Source organism: Anomaloglossus baeobatrachus, chromosome 9 (assembly GCF_048569485.1).
Source record: "Anomaloglossus baeobatrachus isolate aAnoBae1 chromosome 9, aAnoBae1.hap1, whole genome shotgun sequence".
Lineage (NCBI taxonomy): Eukaryota > Metazoa > Chordata > Amphibia > Anura > Aromobatidae > Anomaloglossus > Anomaloglossus baeobatrachus.
Window position 1 is genome coordinate 188,663,342 of NC_134361.1, and position 18,697 is coordinate 188,682,038.

Here is an 18,697-nt window from a genome sequence, read left to right on the forward strand (position 1 = left end):
GCAACAGACCCGTAAAACTTTTAACAGAAATCTTCTGCCGGTCTGGGAACAACACCGGTCTTAAACATGTTGACTGAAACGACTTACTCTGGAGGCCAGGCTCTCTTCCACTCCTCCGCTTGAGACTGGATGTAGGCCCCCAGAGATTGTCCCGGCTGACGGCGGACCCGTCGGAAAGACAAGGGGGCAAAGGGTGGTTCTGCTGGCGTGGCTGCCTCGGCTCCTGGCGGGGGTGAAGGTGTCGCTACCCGGGGTGGCGGTGGCGCGTCCAAAACAATGACCGGTTGATTGGTCACATGCTGACTCACGGTTACCACTGGGGAAATCTTCTCCGGATCAACGGTCGGTCCAGACGCAGGTTCCGGGGCAGCAGCCGCGGTGCGCCGGGGATGAGAGGGCTCGGACAGAACCGGTCTTGCATGGCTCCGGCGCCGCTCTTGTTGCTCCTCCCACTCTAGCTCCTCTTGCCACTGAGCTGCTTCCTGAGCGGTCGGCATCCGGTTCACGGCAACGGCAAATAGGCCGCGGCTACCTGCATCCGGCAGAAATTGCACCTTCTCACCCGGCCAGAGTGTGTGGAGCCGTTTGGGCAACCCCTCCACGTCCAGGTGGACTCTATTGTAGAAATAGTCATCCCCCGTGCTGACCTCGCGGATGAAGCCGTACCCCTCCTTCTGGTTAAATTTTACCACCACGCCGGTGGTAAACTGCAGGGCCAGCTCCTCTCCGCCCGGACCGGACAGCATCTCCCGGACAAGGGTTTCAGCCAGAAGACGTTCCTAAACAGGGTCGGGCTTCGGGGCCGGAGCTCTGGGGTGCGATTCAGCAGACGGGACGATTACCGGGTCCCTGATGAAGCCCCGGTGGTCCTTCTCCAGACGCTCGGTCAACACTTCAGCCGGCTCCAGCAAGGGAGTAGGTGGTGTGGCGGCGCCAAGCTGTGGGGTCTCCCAAGGGAAGGCTGTAGCCCCCGAACGGCCTCCTGGTGGCGTAGCATACGTCGCCTTCACTTCGGTGATGGTACTTCCGGTCTGTGCGTCCCAGGTGGTTTTCCAAGACACCTTATCAGGGCGTGTAGAACCTCCCGGTCCCACTGGAAGATCCACCATAGCTGCCTCACTGGCAGGGGCAAACCTGGGTCGGCCCCGGCCTAAGGTGATCAAAGCCATAGTAGTAGCCAGTTCTTCCGGTTGCCCAAAAGCTGCCATCTCGGATCGCTGTGCTGTAACTAGCGGTGGTGTCAAAGCGCAGACTGAGGGAAAAGAAGGCGGTCCTCTGCTTCCCGCTCTTAAACAGTAACCTCCCCCAGCCTCACGCATCCACTTGACTCCTCCGCGGCGGTACCTCTTTTTCTTCCGAACACCGCCCACTTTGTATGTCTTCAATGCCCTGGGACTGGCGCCTCCCCTCTTTGGGCGGAGTACTCTGTGCCTCTTCCTCGGCACCGGCCAGCCCCAGGCTCTTCTTTCGGCGCCAGCTTTTTGCGCCTTTTCTTCCACTTCACAGATAACGGCCTTCCTACCGCCATCTTGTGCCCGGTCCAACGCTACGGGCACTGGGTTCTCTTCCCACCAGGGGGCTGGAAATCTTCCCTCGCAGTCGGGATCCTGTGCCCCAGGCACGACCTGATCTCCAGCTTCTTGGGTTCCTGGCAGGGGAATCGCATCCTGCCGACTACGCCACATGAAGTGATGGCCCAGGGGCACCTCCGGCTGTGTAGTCGTGGCACTGGTACTGAGGCAGACCCCTGGTTCCACCACTTCTTTAACTTCGGGGGCTGACTTGATTGTGCAGTGTGGGACGTCTCTTTCACCGGCCGATGCACAGAGTCTTCAGGCAAAAGTTGAAATGCATAAAAACTGACATTTATTCACACAGAAAATAACACTCCGGTCAGCAGATTCCGGCAATATTGGTGGAGCTGGGGACAACCTGCCCAAACGCGCCCTCTGGTGGGGGTATGCCCTAGATACTCCTCTTCTCCGGGCTCCCACTCTCCGGTCAAGCACACACTGGACCCACACCAGCGGAATAGACCCTGAGGTTGCGTCCCCCCTCCTTTACTCCGGTGTCCCCCGGTGTTCCGCTCACACACTCACACTTGCCGCTGCAGATGTTCACAGCCTGCTGTCCCGGATCCTTCTCCCTCTACACACACACATCCCTTCCCTAGATATCCGGCCGACTCCTCCTTCCCCGGTGGCAACAGCCGTCCCACCCGGCCATTAGGGGGCGCCCTAACACAACACATACATAATAAAAAATCAACACTTTTAATAATCACAATGCCGGGTAAACTATGCTAAACTAGTAGGGGGTAGGCCCACCCACTACACGTGCACAATAATCATGCACATACCATCCTAATTGCCCATAGTCCAAATTGAGTCTATGTATGCATACAAAATATTCAGAGACCAAAGTGCTTTGGTCACTAGAGGAACAAGATTGAGTTTATTGAGGAACTTGAAACCCTTGGATGCAATGCAAGGCTGCATATTCTTTCACTATTGGTCAAACTGCAGTCCAGAGACTTAGATATATTCTCTAATAAGCTAAATAATTTTTAAATCCCAGAAAAGTTCCAGTATGTCTTATAAGTCTTATGATGTATGAATGCAGATATGGTTGTGGTACACAGTGCAAGTGTGGTGCCCCTGAGGCTCTGGTCGCCACAGGGTACTGCGCCTCAATTAAGGTTTGGTATCTGTCACAAACCACCGGGGGGGTCACTCAGAAATCCCCCGCGCTGGCTACCAGTACGTCACAATCGGGGGGTAACAAGTGGGGGTCACCCCTCCTTTATACCTCCCGACCGACAGACAGAGCACGTGACGCGCTCTCTAGCGCCCCTCTTATAGTCAGGCCAATTATGGAATTGCCCGACAATAAGCAAGGAGGCCGCTATACTACTTATGCCGATTATTGAAGGGTCCCCGGTGAGAGTAGGGTATATATTCCCCCGACCTCCGCGGGCGGAATATATAAAATCTCCCCGAATCTCACTGGCCTCCCCACAATAATCCTTGGCACAACTCGCTGCCACCAACCGCTTCACGGTAACTATTAGCCGAACACACAGACGTGGGATTCAAGATCGAGATAACAGAACAGCCCAAGATTAATTATATAATTTAATCAGCCTAAAGCACACTAGAAACTACAATATATACAATAGGGAATCTACAGAATATACATATGTCAGAGTACAGTTACAGATAAAGCATGGTTTACAAACAGGTATGCAATTCAATCAGTTACCTTGTGCGTCTGGCCACAGGGGGGCGCTGTAGACCAGGTTTCCAGGAACTCCCACAGATGTTTCCTACACGTGACCCCCAGCGAAAGAACCCTGGAAAATGGCCGAAGTAGGGTTATCAACCTGGGCAAATCCAGGTCCCCTCCTACCTTCGTGACCTCAGAGGGAGCACTGCTCCACCCCTGGCTTGAGTTATGGACAATATCCCAACATGGAATATGGGCCATAACTTTGCCTGGGAGCGTCGTAGGCGGACGCCAACGCTCTCATTGTGACAGCTATGAATTTAGCTACAGAACGAGAGGACTCATGACTTGTCTACTAGTTCCCCATTGGCTGATATCACGCCTGGGGTATTTCCCAAGCTCCCGCTCCCATAAAAAAGGTGTGCCAGCATCGTCCGCATGCGAAAACACCATTTTTATGGTTGCCGTATTTATCGGAAATATGGCTTGCGAGATATGAACCATTTTTTACTGGAGTCGTTCTGTCTGGCTAGTTCCAGAGCCTTATAATGAGATACAACTCTTGTTACAGGGTGACGGCAGGGAGTCATCCTGTGTCCTTTGTTCCCACATCACCTAATTTCCATATCACAGGAGATGGCCATGGGATGGGTTGCTAAACAAGTTGTGTGAAGGAAAGGGGGGGTGACACCAGGAGAGGGCTTCCTGACATAACTTGAATATCATGATTTATCGTCATATCTCCGGATTTACCTCACACCTCCCCCCTTTTGAGGGCGCTAGGGGGCAGCACACTCCGGTGTTCCCCCGTGCGCCCGTCCGCGACCTCTCCTTGTCGGGACAGCCCGTCTGCGTTACCGTGGTCACGGCCCCTTTTGTGGCGAATGGTGAAGTTGTATTGCTGGAGCGCAAGGCTCCATCGCAACAATCGCCCATTCGTCCCAGAGACGGTGTGCAACCAGCTGAGGGGATTGTGGTCCGTCTCCACTATGAAGTGGCGCCCGTATAGATAGGGTTGCAGACGCTGCAGGGCCCACACTATGGCCAGGCACTCCTTCTCCATTGTGGAATAGGCCACTTCCCTCGGTAACAGCTTCCTGCTCAGGTACAAGACTGGGTGCTCTTGGCTCGCAGAGTCCACCTGGCTGAGCACCGCACCGAGGCCGAAGTCACTGGCGTCGGTCTGTACTACAAACGGCCGCGTGAAGTCGGCTGCCTGTAGCACGGGCGGGCTGGACAGGGCGTCCTTTAGGGCCCGGAAGGCTGTCTCGCAGTCCATTGTCCAATCGACTGCAGAGGGCAGCTTCTTCTTGGTGAGGTCCGTCAAGGGCTTTGCCAGGCTACTATAGCATGGAACAAACCTCCTATAGTACCCAGCGGTCCCCAAGAAGGACATCACCTGCTTCTTGGTCCTGGGGGTGGGCCAGGATGCGATGGCCTCCACTTTCTCAGGCTCGGGCTTCAGTGTTCCCCCGCCTACCCGGTGACCGAGGTACTGGACCTCGCTCATGGCCAGCTGACACTTGCCCGGCTTGATGGTCAAACCTGCCCGGTGGATCCGCCTGAGCACCTGTGCTAGATGCTCTAGGTGGTCCTCCCAGGTGGGACTGAAGACGGCAATGTCATCCAGGTACGCGGCCGCGTACCCTTCAAGTCCCTTGAGCAGGGTGTTGACCATCCGCTGGAAAGTGGCAGGGGCATTCCTCATCCCGAATGGCATCACCGTGGACTCGTATAGTCCAAATGGGGTAATAAAGGCAGAGCGTTCCCTGGCCTTGCGAGTCAGGGGGATCTGCCAATATCCCCGGCTCAGGTCCATGATGGTCAGGTACTGAGCCCCGGCCAACTGATCGAGCAGGTCATCGATGCGTGGCATTGGGTACGCATCGGCGACCGTGACAGCATTGAGCCCCCTGTAGTCCACGCAGAACCGAGTGGTTCGGTCCTTCTTAGGGACGAGGACTACAGGCGAGGCCCAAGCGCTGTTGGATGCCTGGATCACCCCCAGCTTCAGCATCTCGTCAATCTCCTGGCGCATGTGTTGCTGCACCTCCAGGGAAACCCGATATGCTGAACGCCGGATCGGGGGATGATCCCCAGTGTCCACGTGATGGACAGCCAAGTCAGTCCTTCCGGGCTGGTTGGTAAACAACCCCCGGAAGGGGTGTAGGGTGGCCCACAGCTGGGACCGTTGGTCCTCCAAGAGCTGGTGGCCAACCTCCACATCCTCAATGGATCCGCCTGCCCTAACCTGGGCTAGCATATCCAAGAGGGTTTCCGCTTCTCCCTCCTCGGGCAGGTTGCACACGGGGAGCGCACATGCCTCCCGCTCATGATGTGCCTTCATCATGTTCACATGGAAGGGCTTCCGCCTTCCACGGGCAGGGTCCAGGGTGACCAGGTACGTCACAGGGTTGAGCTGCTGGTACACGAGGTATGGGCCTTCCCAGGCTGCCTGAAGCTTGTCCTGTGGTACGGGGACCAGTACCCACACCTTTTGACCCACTTGGTAGGTCCTCTCACAAGCGTTCTGGTCGTACCAACGCTTCTGATCGGCCTGGGCTTGAGCCATATTGTCGTGTACCAGTTGCGTCAAGGCCTGCATTTTGTCCCGGAAGCGCATGACATACTCGATAACCGACACTCCAGGGGTGGCCAAATCCCCTTCCCAAGCCTCTTTCACCAGAGCCAGGGGGCCCCGCACACGTCGCCCGTACAGGAGCTCAAACGGTGAGAATCCTGTTGAGGCCTGTGGAACCTCCCGGTAAGCAAATAACAGGTGTGGGAGATACCGCTCCCAGTCACGCCCATGGGAGTCGACCAACATCTTAAGCATCTGCTTTAAGGTGCCATTAAACCGCTCGCACAGGCCATTAGTCTGTGGATGGTACGGGCTGGCCACCAGATGTCGCACCTGGACTTGCTTACAGAGGGCCTCCATCAGCTGGGACATGAATTGGGTCCCCCGGTCAGTGAGCATTTCCTGGGGAAAACCCACTCGGGAGAAAATCTCCAGCAATGCGGTGGCCACCTTGTCAGCCCGAATGGACGACAAGGCCACTGCTTCTGGGTACCGGGTGGCATAGTCCACTACCGTCAGTATGAAGCGTTTCCCGGAGCTGCTGGGGATGGCCAGCGGGCCGACCAGATCCACAGCCACCCTCCTGAAAGGCTCATCGATGATTGGCAGAGATACTAGTGGGGCTTTGGGGTGTGGCCCCGCCTTCCCCACTCTCTGACAGGTTTCACACGAACGGCAGTAGGCAGCCACATCGGCCCCCATTTTTGGCCAGTAGAAATGCTGGTTTAACCTGGCCTTGGTCTTAGCGATCCCTAGGTGTCCGGCCATCGGAATCTCATGTGCGATCCGCAACAACTCCGTCCGGAACGGATAGGGTACCACCAACTGTCGGTCCCTGGGCCACGCCTCCGGTGAACCCTGCTGGACCGTGGCCCGGTACAGCCGTCCTTGGTCCCAGACCACTCGCTCCGGGTCCGAGTCCGAGGGAGGCTGTGCCGCCTGCTCCTTAAGAGCTTTCAGGCTGTTGTCAGCTTCTAACGCTGCCTGAAACCCCTGACTAGATGTGGCCAGAATCAACGAGACTGTCACATCTTCGGTCAGTACCCCGGGACCTGTGTCCTGGCCTCCACCTGACTCGGCTGCCACTGGGTCAGAAGGGGAAGAGCTATCGGACCTCTGGGAGGCCCCTTGGCTTCCAGCACTCCCACTGCGGGTGACAGCGGCCACAGCCGCTGCGACCGTGGGTCGTGCCTGCTCCTCCTCCGTTCCTGACCAAGTCGCCGGTTCAGGCAGACCTACCTGGCTTCCTGACACCCCGGTTGTGGGGGAACCATGCACCGAGATCTTACCTGGGAGCACTTCCGCTCCTGGACCGGCCCCAATCTCACCTGCCTGTTCCCCTCCTGCAGCAACAGAACCCCGCTGTGAAATCTCTGGGGACCCCACATTTGCTGTGGTAGCCCCCACCCCACACACTGGTCCTCCCCCTGCAGCACCCTGCTCTCTGCTTATCCCTGCAGAGGGCAACAGATCCCAGCTCACAGGCTGATTACTTGTAGAGGCATTGTCACACCTTTCTCTGACCCCCTCCCCTGTCACAGCTGCAGCTGTGTGTGTGTCTATGGTGTCTGTGCAAGCAGAAATATCAGAGTTCACTCCCCCCTCTCTCACATCATTCATAGATAACACATTAACATTGTCAAAAGTCATGTCCGTACTGGCTGAAGGTTCAGCCCTTGGTGGGGGCCCAAACTGGGAGGTTATCTGCCCCAAATCTGTCCCAAGTAGCACATTTGCGGGGATCCGATCAGTTACCCCCACCTCCCTCACCCCTCGCCCCAGTCCACATAAATGTCAGCAACAGGCAGCGCCGGGTCAATGCCTCCAATCCCGGAGACAGCGAGGGTTTTTCCAGGGATCAAGTCTTGGGGGGACACCATCTCAGGCCGCACCAGAGTCACCTCCGAGGCGCTGTCTCGCAGTCCTATGGTCACAGACCGGCCGACGGTGACAGGTTGGAAGCTGTCCAGGGACCTACCACCACCCCCACCCACACAATACACCTTGGGCGGCCCTTGGGACGGGGACGGAGCCGGGGCCTTGGGACGCTGAGGGCACATGGCCTTGAAGTGTCCAGGTAGGTTGCACTGGTGGCACCGTCTTGGTTCTGCCACGGGCCTGGAGAGGGGAGTTGAGGGGGACACCCCCTGCAGTCTAGGGGCAGGTGGGGCAGTCGCAGAGTTCATCTTACCCCCCCCTCCAGGTGCTGCTGGTGGCTGCTCTCCTGGCTTCAGGAGCCCGATTGTTGGTGTAGTCATCGGCCAGGGCAGCTGTAGCCGTGGACCCCTTTGGCTTCTGGTCTCGGATGAACTGGCGGAGATCCTCAGGGCAGTTCCACAAGAGTTGCTCCGTGATGACCAAGTCCAGGATCTCTGGTCCGGTGGAAAGCTGCAGGCCTTGGGTCCAGTGGTCGGCAGCTCGGGCAAGTGCCCGCCGGTGGTCAGCCCAGGAGTCCTTTGGTCCCTTTTGCAGGGTCCGGAACTTCTTGCGGTAGGACTCCGGAGTGAGGTTGTACTGTTGGATCAGGGCCCGCTTGATGGTGTCGTAGCCCTGATCTGCCTCAGCAGGCAAGTCCCCAAGGATATCCAGGGCCTTACCCCTTAGACGGGGGGTCAGGTATTTGGCCCACTGATCCTTGTCCAGATGGTGCTGCAAGCAAGTCCGTTCAAAAGCAGTCAGGAAAGAGTCCAAGTCTCCATCCTTCTCCAGCACGGGAAAGTCCTCAACACGGACCTTTGGAAGTTTGGTGTTTTGAAGGTCACGTGTGGCTGATGAGGGCCGGAGCTGAGCTAGCTGCAGCTGGTAGTCACGCTCGGCCTGTTGCTGTCGCTCTTCACGTGCTGCCTGCCGCTCCGCAGCCTCACGCACTGCTTGCCGCTCCGCAGCCTCAGCGTCACGCGCTGCCTGCCGCTCTGCCCTGCGCTCTGCCAGGAGTCCCTTGTAGCCCTCCTGGTCTCCAGCCTGGAGAAGGGCCATAGCCATTTGAAGAAGGCTATCCGAGCCTCCCAGGCTCGGTGGAATGGCACGTGGTGATCTGCGGCCCGCTGCGGAGCCTGGTGATTCACTGTCCATTTCAGAGCGGAGGGCTGGCATCTGGCTCGTTGAGGACCCTTGGGCGAGCTCCTCCTCATTTTGTCCAGCAGTGCCAGGTTGTGCGATGTCCTCTGCAGAGCTGTTCTCTGGCGTCGGGCTCTTGGAGGGCTCGTGGACAACCTCCTCATCGTCTCTGGCCTGAGCATCGGCCATTCCTTTGGCTTTGCTCCTGGTGCTCTCAGCCATTCTTGCAGACTTTGGTCACTGACACAGAACTGACACCTGATGCCTCCACACACCTTACAGTATCTGCACTCTGACACTCTAGTGTTGAGCTAGTCTGAAGACCCCAGCAGCCACAGCTGCTGCAGGCAGTCTTTAGTGTCTGGGAGTATGGGTCTCACACTCACACACACTATTATCTCGATCCCACCGCTATGCCACCAATATGTCACGAACCACCGGGGGGGTCACTCAGAAATCCCCCGCGCTGGCTACCAGTACGTCACAATCGGGGGGTAACAAGTGGGGGTCACCCCTCCTTTATACCTCCCGACCGACAGACAGAGCACGTGACGCGCTCTCTAGCGCCCCTCTTATAGTCAGGCCAATTATGGAATTGCCCGACAATAAGCAAGGAGGCCGCTATACTACTTATGCCGATTATTGAAGGGTCCCCGGTGAGAGTAGGGTATATATTCCCCCGACCTCCGCGGGCGGAATATATAAAATCTCCCCGAATCTCACTGGCCTCCCCACAATAATCCTTGGCACAACTCGCTGCCACCAACCGCTTCACGGTAACTATTAGCCGAACACACAGACGTGGGATTCAAGATCGAGATAACAGAACAGCCCAAGATTAATTATATAATTTAATCAGCCTAAAGCACACTAGAAACTACAATATATACAATAGGGAATCTACAGAATATACATATGTCAGAGTACAGTTACAGATAAAGCATGGTTTACAAACAGGTATGCAATTCAATCAGTTACCTTGTGCGTCTGGCCACAGGGGGGCGCTGTAGACCAGGTTTCCAGGAACTCCCACAGATGTTTCCTACACGTGACCCCCAGCGAAAGAACCCTGGAAAATGGCCGAAGTAGGGTTATCAACCTGGGCAAATCCAGGTCCCCTCCTACCTTCGTGACCTCAGAGGGAGCACTGCTCCACCCCTGGCTTGAGTTATGGACAATATCCCAACATGGAATATGGGCCATAACTTTGCCTGGGAGCGTCGTAGGCGGACGCCAACGCTCTCATTGTGACAGCTATGAATTTAGCTACAGAACGAGAGGACTCATGACTTGTCTACTAGTTCCCCATTGGCTGATATCACGCCTGGGGTATTTCCCAAGCTCCCGCTCCCATAAAAAAGGTGTGCCAGCATCGTCCGCATGCGAAAACACCATTTTTATGGTTGCCGTATTTATCGGAAATATGGCTTGCGAGATATGAACCATTTTTTACTGGAGTCGTTCTGTCTGGCTAGTTCCAGAGCCTTATAATGAGATACAACTCTTGTTACAGGGTGACGGCAGGGAGTCATCCTGTGTCCTTTGTTCCCACATCACCTAATTTCCATATCACAGGAGATGGCCATGGGATGGGTTGCTAAACAAGTTGTGTGAAGGAAAGGGGGGGTGACACCAGGAGAGGGCTTCCTGACATAACTTGAATATCATGATTTATCGTCATATCTCCGGATTTACCTCACAGTATCTATCTCAGGTAAGGTGGGAGTTAATCACTGGTGTTCCACATTCACACACTATATACAGCTTAGGAGCCTTCTCAAAGGGTGGGATGGCTCAGGGTAGGCAGGGGGGTGGCCATCATGATCATGAGACTTACCCGGTAACTGAAGCCAGCCATCTGGGGGGCAACGGGTTCCACTTCTTGCTGGTAGAAATAGGCGCAACACACGCACGAGCAGATCCATCTGGACCATTGTTCTGGCAAGACATCTCTGGAAAACTTGGTCTTTACTAGGCCCGGGGCTTGGAGTGGTAGCTTGGCCAGGCTACCTAATGGCTGAGGGAGACGCCCTATAAATGGGTCTCTCGCTCTTTCGCTCGCGCGTTCTTTCGCTTGCGCTTTCTTCAAATACCGGTGATGGCCCCTTGCTTGCCTGGGATTGACCGGAGCCCATCATGGAAGGGACCAGAACTACTGGGCTGGCGACCGAAGGTGTGCGTAAACTACACCTTGAACCCGCAGAGACTGTTGGCTTGTCCTTACCGGGTGGGCGCCAACTGCCATTACCTTCCTCCTTGCTTCATCCACCCTGGGCCTGCTCCGCATGTGGGGAGCGATACCATCCTGGCTGCCTTAACACCTGCCCCGGCGAGGAATTCTGCAGCGGCAGCTAATCCCTGGTTGCTTACCACAGGTGGCGTCACGACAAACTTTCCCCAAACTCACACCACCATTTACTGTATGCCTCAGGGCACCAGAACCGGGCAAGGCCACCAGTGAGAACACCTGACCCGAAACGGCCCGGTGATGAGTAGGTTAACCACCTGCCCCGTGGGGCCCTATACAAGCGCCATCTTGTCCTGTATTTTGGATATCTTCATATAATAAGGTCCATGACACTATAACTAAAGACTCAGACTTTGGCTTGTTGGTTCCCATCCTTAATTCCACCCAGCAGTCTTTGCTGAAGTAATCAGGTCTTAGGCCATCAATATCATTTTCATGGAAAAACCCTATAAAGCTACAATGCTATGTGGGGAGGAGACAAAAGGTCAAAATACTGATCCCTGCTCATATAATTTTGCACATGGGGACTTCTATAAGGAATATCTTTTTTGAAGTCTGCTAATAGTAATTTTATGAACAATGACCAATTTGGCAACTAGAATATGTTGCTCAGTACCCCATTGCCGCCTGCAGATGGCAGTGTTGTGTTTTTGGTTTTTTTAGCGGTCTATCGCTGAACGGTTTATTTTTGTACTGTTTATGTATTGGCGGTACTTTATATGTAAATGTTCTCCATTTTAGTTTTATTGTAGAAACTGAAAGAACTCTACCTGCTGGTGTTTATAAACTAAAGACTTATGTAGAAGGATAAATAATTTAGATCCTATACTTAATGTTATAATTCAAAAATTTGCAGGCAATTTTTTTTTTTTTTTTTAACTGTTTGCTGTTTTTTTTTGTGTGCTGCGGTTTACTGATAGCACAGACACAATACACCTGTCACAGATGGCCATTTACCGGTGATTTGGGTATATTTGGGCAATGCATGGAGGGCGCAGCGAGGGCGTCTGTTAAGAGGAGATTAGTTTGTGGCTTCACATCAGCTGCCTGAACTAAGAAAATGAGCAAACATTCAATTCACTTTTGCATAGATTTAAAACCTGAGGAATGTTCAGTCCATCTCTGCAGAAACCCGTTCTGATGATTACTGTTGTGACGGCTCCTGGAAATGGCGATCATAACCGTATCGCGTTATATAGAACTGTGCTGCTAAAGGGCATGTCTGACCAAGACGTAGGGAAAGTTTGAAAATTGTCAAAAGCATTGTAAGGTGGATTAACACACTAATAAAAATAAAAATAAAAAATAACAAATATAATAAATAATAAAAATAGAAATAACTAGAAATAAAAATAATTAAATTAATAATAATAAAAATAGAAATAATACTATTAGTATTTTAGTAAAATATTTTTTTTATTATACTAAAACAATTTAATTTAAAATTATATTTTATATTTTTTATTAAAATAATAAAAGTAATATATATTTTAATATGTAATACTAATACAAATATATTACAATATTTTATTTTTTATATTAAACTAAAAAAAATATAAATATTTGTTTTAGTATAATGTATTACAAAAATAAAATGTGATTTTATTTATATTCGTGTTAAATATTAAAATATACAATTTTATTATAAGTGTTTTTTTAATTATAGAAATAAGTTATATAAAATCGTTAATTTTTATATTACACTATTAAAATCTATTCTATAATAGAAATATTAAAAAATATAATTTTACTACTTTAATATTTAAAATTATTGAATATGAGCTAATAACCACCTTACTGAGCACCTGAGCTGCATTCTAAAAGGTTGAGTATGTCCTGCCCCCCTGTATAAAAAAAAAAAAGTTTTGAACTCCCGCACTGTATCCAAATCCAACCGGTCTGGTCCGATGGGAGTCATTGCAGCTGATCCTGTCCCTCCTCTCCGCTGTGAATTGCCATCCTCCCGATGTGATTGATGTGGTTGACAAGTCCTGCATCATCCACATAGCCGAATGAAATCTCACACCTTTTTAGGAAGTTCATCGCTGGTTTGCGCAAGTGCACTTCCCTATGAATGGTTCTGGTTAGCAAGAGCTGGAAATATGTGCTGATGCATGCACAGTTAGGTTTCAGACTCTGCGCGCAGCAAGGCAGATCACTCAAATGTAAAGGGGGCTGTTTACAGGGGATAAGAGTTTGTGACTCCACCTGTGGTTTGCGGTAAGGGGAGTACCGCCGCTGCCGATGGGAACACCCGGGGAAGATGGAACGGGGCAGCTAGATGACGTATGCTGGTTGTAAGGGAGCACAGCGCTGGTTGGAAGCAGGGGAGGACCATGTACTCAGGCAGTGTTTGTGATGATTCGACCGCAAAGCAGACTCTTACAACAAGGTAAACCAAGTCTCTGGGTGCCGCTGCCCTTTTGGGGGAGCCCGTCTTGGTATCTGTCTCCTATAGTACTGCTGGGTAGTCCAGAGCCTGCCTCTGTGCACAAATTAGAAGTGCTCTGGTGTCCCGTTGGTGTAAAGCTGTCTGGGCCTCGCTCCCTACTTGTTGGTAGTAGAGCTGCGCTCTCAAGGGCTCACACTTTGGATTTCTGTGGGCTGTGTGGGTTGGAAAGCCCTATCCTCCCTCATTGCGCTAGTGCCCCTGATCGGAGCTTCTTGGGGACCGTCCATAAAGTCACTATCCTCCGCAGGTTAATTGCTGGGTTGCCTGACACTAGTCCCCGACCTAGAGTCCTGAACCCCACCGTGCTTTCGGTCCCAGACCGGTTATTAGACTCGAGCTGCTAACCGTCCTCCAAGACCAGGTCTAGGCACCCAGCCTCAATACCCTGCAACCGGGTCTCTGACTCCTCCGGGCCCAGACCACAGTCTGCGACCCAACCTCTGACTCCCAGGGAGCCACACACTCCTCCCAGCTCCTCACTATTCGAGGGCTACCACTGTTCTGTTCTACTTCCCTCCCACCAGTCTGCCTGCCCTATTCCAGCTCAGCAGCCCACTGGTGTGTCTGACAGGGTGTGGTTTGAGGTGTGGTTGGGATTTGGATGTGGATGGAGGCAGTACTATAGGTTGGGAACCCAGAACCATGAGGGGTTGAGCCCTGCACGCAAGTGCAGTACCCTGTGATGCCCTGACTAGTCCAGGGGCGTCACATATTTTTGCATCACACTATCCTGTTTTGTAAATCTGTAAGTAAAAAATGGGAATCACAGCTCGGACATCTGGTTATGGTTTGATAAAGTATAATTTTATTTTTGGCTCGTCTTTTGGCTCGTCTTTTGGCTCGTCTTTTGGCTCGTCTTTTGGCTCGTCTTTTGGCTCGTCTTTTGGCTCGTCTTTTGGCTCGTCTTTTGGCTCGTCTTTTGGCTCGTCTTTTGGCTCGTCTTTTGGCTCGTCTTTTGGCTCGTCTTTTGGCTCGTCTTTTGGCTCGTCTTTTGGCTCGTCTTTTTTACTTTTATTTTTTTCTTTGTTTTTCATTATATTATTTAGATTTTTTTTTCCTATTTCCTTTTTACTACAGAGGAAGAAATTCACTTTCAAGACAAACATCTGGCTTACTAATGGGAAAAGGTAATGTGATTTTTATTTTTTATTTCCCATTATTCTCATGTAACCTGTATAAAGTTGCTTGAGTCCCTCTTCCCTCGTCTACAAATTGATTCACAGCTTTTCCTGTATGAGTTTGTAAAGAGCTATCAATCACTGTAGGTGGGCAGCGGAGGAGCAGGACTCACAGGCTTTCTCTAGGCAATATACTTGTATAAACCAACTTTTCCATGAAAATAGTGAATGAACTCCTAGAGTAGACTACTGTATTTAAATCCAAGCTCTGTGCCCCACAGTTGATCTCTAAGAAGAAACTTCAGAGACCTCATAGATCTAGATATCCAATAAATGAGGTTTGTCTACTTGGAAGAAATGATCATATCATGTAAACAATATGGAAACCTATAATTTGCAAATTTTATACATTGCACTAATATGCCCTTATGACTAGCTACTCCATTCAACAACTTCTGGCCATAGTCCTGTAGACTGAGAGCCCTCGCGGGCAGGGTCCTCTCTCCTCCTGTACCAGTCTGTTTTGTACTGTTAATGATTGTTGTACGTATACCCTCTTCCACTTGTAAAGCGCCATGGAATAAATGACGCTATAATAAATAATAGTCTTGGGAGAATGGGGGGGACACAAATGACTCATTCTGGCAATTTGGTGGTGGGTTGACTTATACCATTATAACCATTATCATCCATCCATTAGCTATTCAGATTAGAATGACTAGATGTTAGAGCTTGAGTCTCTTGTTCACACTGTTTAATAGTAAAAATATAGGAATCGATCATTGTTTCTTTCTATACAAATACTCAGATATCCAGCTTCCAGACTCTCCTAGTAGCAGGCTTCTCCTAGTTGAAATGATTGGAAAGGGAATACTGGGAGACTTCTTCCAGTTTAGGTGGAGAAGCTAATAGATGGCTTCTAAAGTTCCCTGTTGGAAAAGGAATCCATAGTCATGGGCAGCAGTGTAAAGGGTCTGGTCGATCAGAATGTTCTGTTTTTAGGTTTAGGACCACTCCTTTTTAAGTTTCTAACTTTAGTTATGTTTAACCCTAAGTATAAAACTTTCTTTACATCTCAGTGCACACAGATACGATTGTTCCCAGTGCTATATTCTCGTCAGTCTGCAAGCAAATGGTTACCTCCGAGGCTGAAATACTGGGCAGGGACAATCATTCTCCAGACCTGGTTTTTCGACTGCTCACTGATCTTCACGAAATCCTAACATCGAGCAAAGATGTTGTACAAGCTTATGAAGCACACGGTGAGCAAAAAGCTTGACGTAATGCCAATAAGGCTGCAGAGTGCAGTTGGTGTTTGCAGTTAAATAGAAATCACTGAGACCCAGTATTAATGTACCTGCATATCAGAAATCTAATGTTTCAGTGCAGTGTTGTCTAGACACAGCAATAGTAAATGACACCATTATTCTCTGCTATCTCTTCTTCTTGGCTTTTTGCATTAATTTTACCCACTCTTACATTTCTTCAGTTGCACATTACAACAGCTTCAGGCTTGTGCTGGTGAGGACTATGTTGATCATGTAGTAGATGGCACTGTGTTCATTCAAATTTATTACTGTACAGTGTGCTCTTTTGCTTTTTGCCAGTTCATTGAATCCATGTTGTGATTTTAAAGGGAACCTGTCACCAGATTTTGGCTTTTTAAAACCAAGTCTAGCACCTTAAGCAGCGCCTGTGCTGTTTTCTGTAAAAGGTGCATCTTGAGCCCTGACTCCCCCTGCAGACCCCACTAATACCTTCTGATAAATTCTCCCGCCATATATGTAAATTCGTCGGTCCGGTCGAGTGGGCGTCCTATTTTGCGGCTCCTGTCCCTCCTTTTCAGAGTTTATCTCTGCCTCCTTTGTGGATGACTCCTACGGTGCCATCCACGTAGCTGTATAAAATCCCGTGCAGCAAAGATACCCTAAAAATCTGAAAATAACAGAAGTGCCAACGAAGACCCTTCAGAAAAACCACAATCGTGTTACTACAGTCTTTGGAGATTCGGTTGGTATACAAGTGTCTTAGGCCTCCTTCATGATTAGTGTCACCGGCATGTGGTGTTGCACAGCTTCTAGCTTCCCAGTTGCAGAAGAAACTTCACAGAGCAGATTACATGGATAACAAGATTTTACTTCTCAGAACATGAAGTAAATATGCACAGTCATTCAGCACTGCACCAGGAAGAGAAAAAACAGGATGTACAAAAGACTTTATTACAATACAGTGAGTAAAGAAACTTTACATAACATTGCCATTTACTGTTAGATCAGCATAAAGAAGTCCTCAACTGTTGCTTATACCTACATGTGTGACGTCTGTTTTTACACATACCGAAGACACGGACACACACAGACCCATTAAAATAAATAGGCTTGCACACACTTTTGTCTTTTGACATGGACCATGTATCTGTGTGGAGTACATGTGTGTGTGCGCCACATGGCAACACGTCCATTTACTGCTGTCAGCACAGATGTGCACGGACTGCACAATTCATGTGATACGTACTGGAGGAAACGCATGTCGCCGAGAAATGTATTTTAATACTTTCCTTTCTCTGGCAATGCTGTCACACTTGCCTTTTGGGTCTGCTCATTATACTCCTAAATATTCATAGCACTGTGGACCCGGAAGCAAATGTGACTGCAATGCAGAAGACCGTTAAGTCTACACGATTGTTCTGTCAATGTGCTATCCAGATGTCACATGGATACCACCTGAACACACTCACACAGATGGACATGCGTACCTACACCACGGACCTTGCAAAATGTTCAATTTTTTTTGCACGGACTTGTGAAGGGGCCTAAGATTGCCTGAACTCAAACTCTACTGTAAGACCAGATTCACACAATTGTGATGAGAGAATCTGGTCGATTTATACTGAAAACACTCTGATCAGAGTTTGATGTGAGTGTCGGCCGATTCTCTCGGATGTGAAAATGGGAGAACTCTAAGGGGAAGATGGAGAGCAAAGTGTCTCCACCTTCTCCATTCTGAGTCCCCGGAAATTGGACTGCCCTCAAGAGTCATCAGAGTGCAGTCCGATGTTTTCCACGTACCCAAAGACTTGCATGGGTGAGTCTCATCCAATTTGACTTGTCAATTGCAGCTGCAATTTTGCTTTTTCATGCCGGATTGGTATGAAAAAAAAGGAAAACCTTGATCAGCACTACTCCAATGAATAACATGCACTACAGTTCAAAAGTTTAGGGTCACTTAGATATTTCTTTATTTCTTAAAGAAAAGCACATTTTTTTTCACTGAAACTAACATTAAATTAAACAAATACACTCTATACATTGTTAATGTGGTAAATGACTATTCTAGCTGCAAACTTCTACTTTTGATGCAATATCTACATAGGTGTATAGAGGCCCATTTCCAACAACCACCACTCCAGTGTTCTAATGGTACATTGTTTGCTGTGTTAAACATCCCTTGAAATCCCTTGAAAACCTTTGTGCAAGTATGTTAGCACAGCTGAAACAGTTTTTGCTGATTAGAGAAGCTATAAAACTGACCTTCCTTTGAGCTAGTTGAAAATCTGGAGCATTACATTTGGTTGCATTAAACTCTCAAAATGGACAGAAAAAACTTTCATGTGAAACTCGACAGTCTATTCTTGTTCTTAGAAATGAAGGATATTCCATGCAAGAAGTTGCCAAAAAACTGAATATTTCCTACAACGGTGTGTACTACTCCCTTCAGAGGAGAGCACAAACAGGCTCTAACCAGAGTAGAGAGAGAAGTGGGAGGCCGCGTGACAAACTGAGCAACAAGACAAGTACATTAGAGTCTCTAGTTTGAGAGACTCCTCACAGGTCCTCAACTGGCAGCTTAATTAAATACCCTGTTATGATTCAGTGACTGAGGAGGAACAGAAAGGACAAAAAAACTAGGAAACCCAGAATGTTACCAGAGTAGTTGGAATCTGAGAACTGCAGACCTAACACTAACACATAACTAGAACTAGCCGTGGGACGTGCCTACGATGACCGGGTCGCCTC

The 18,697-nt window shown here is 50.1% G+C and overlaps 1 protein-coding gene across 1 annotated transcript in view; it reads left to right on the forward strand.

The window, feature by feature from the left end:
- LOC142251385 (kinesin-like protein KIF14) overlaps positions 1–18,697 on the forward strand; it is a 128,125-nt gene that overhangs the window by 82,343 nt on the left and 27,085 nt on the right. Inside the window, exons 23-24 of the mRNA XM_075324126.1 lie at positions 14,641–14,690; positions 15,761–15,943. Coding sequence (XP_075180241.1) covers positions 14,641–14,690; positions 15,761–15,943 — 233 coding nt within the window. The remainder of the gene's footprint in view (positions 1–14,640; positions 14,691–15,760; positions 15,944–18,697) is intronic.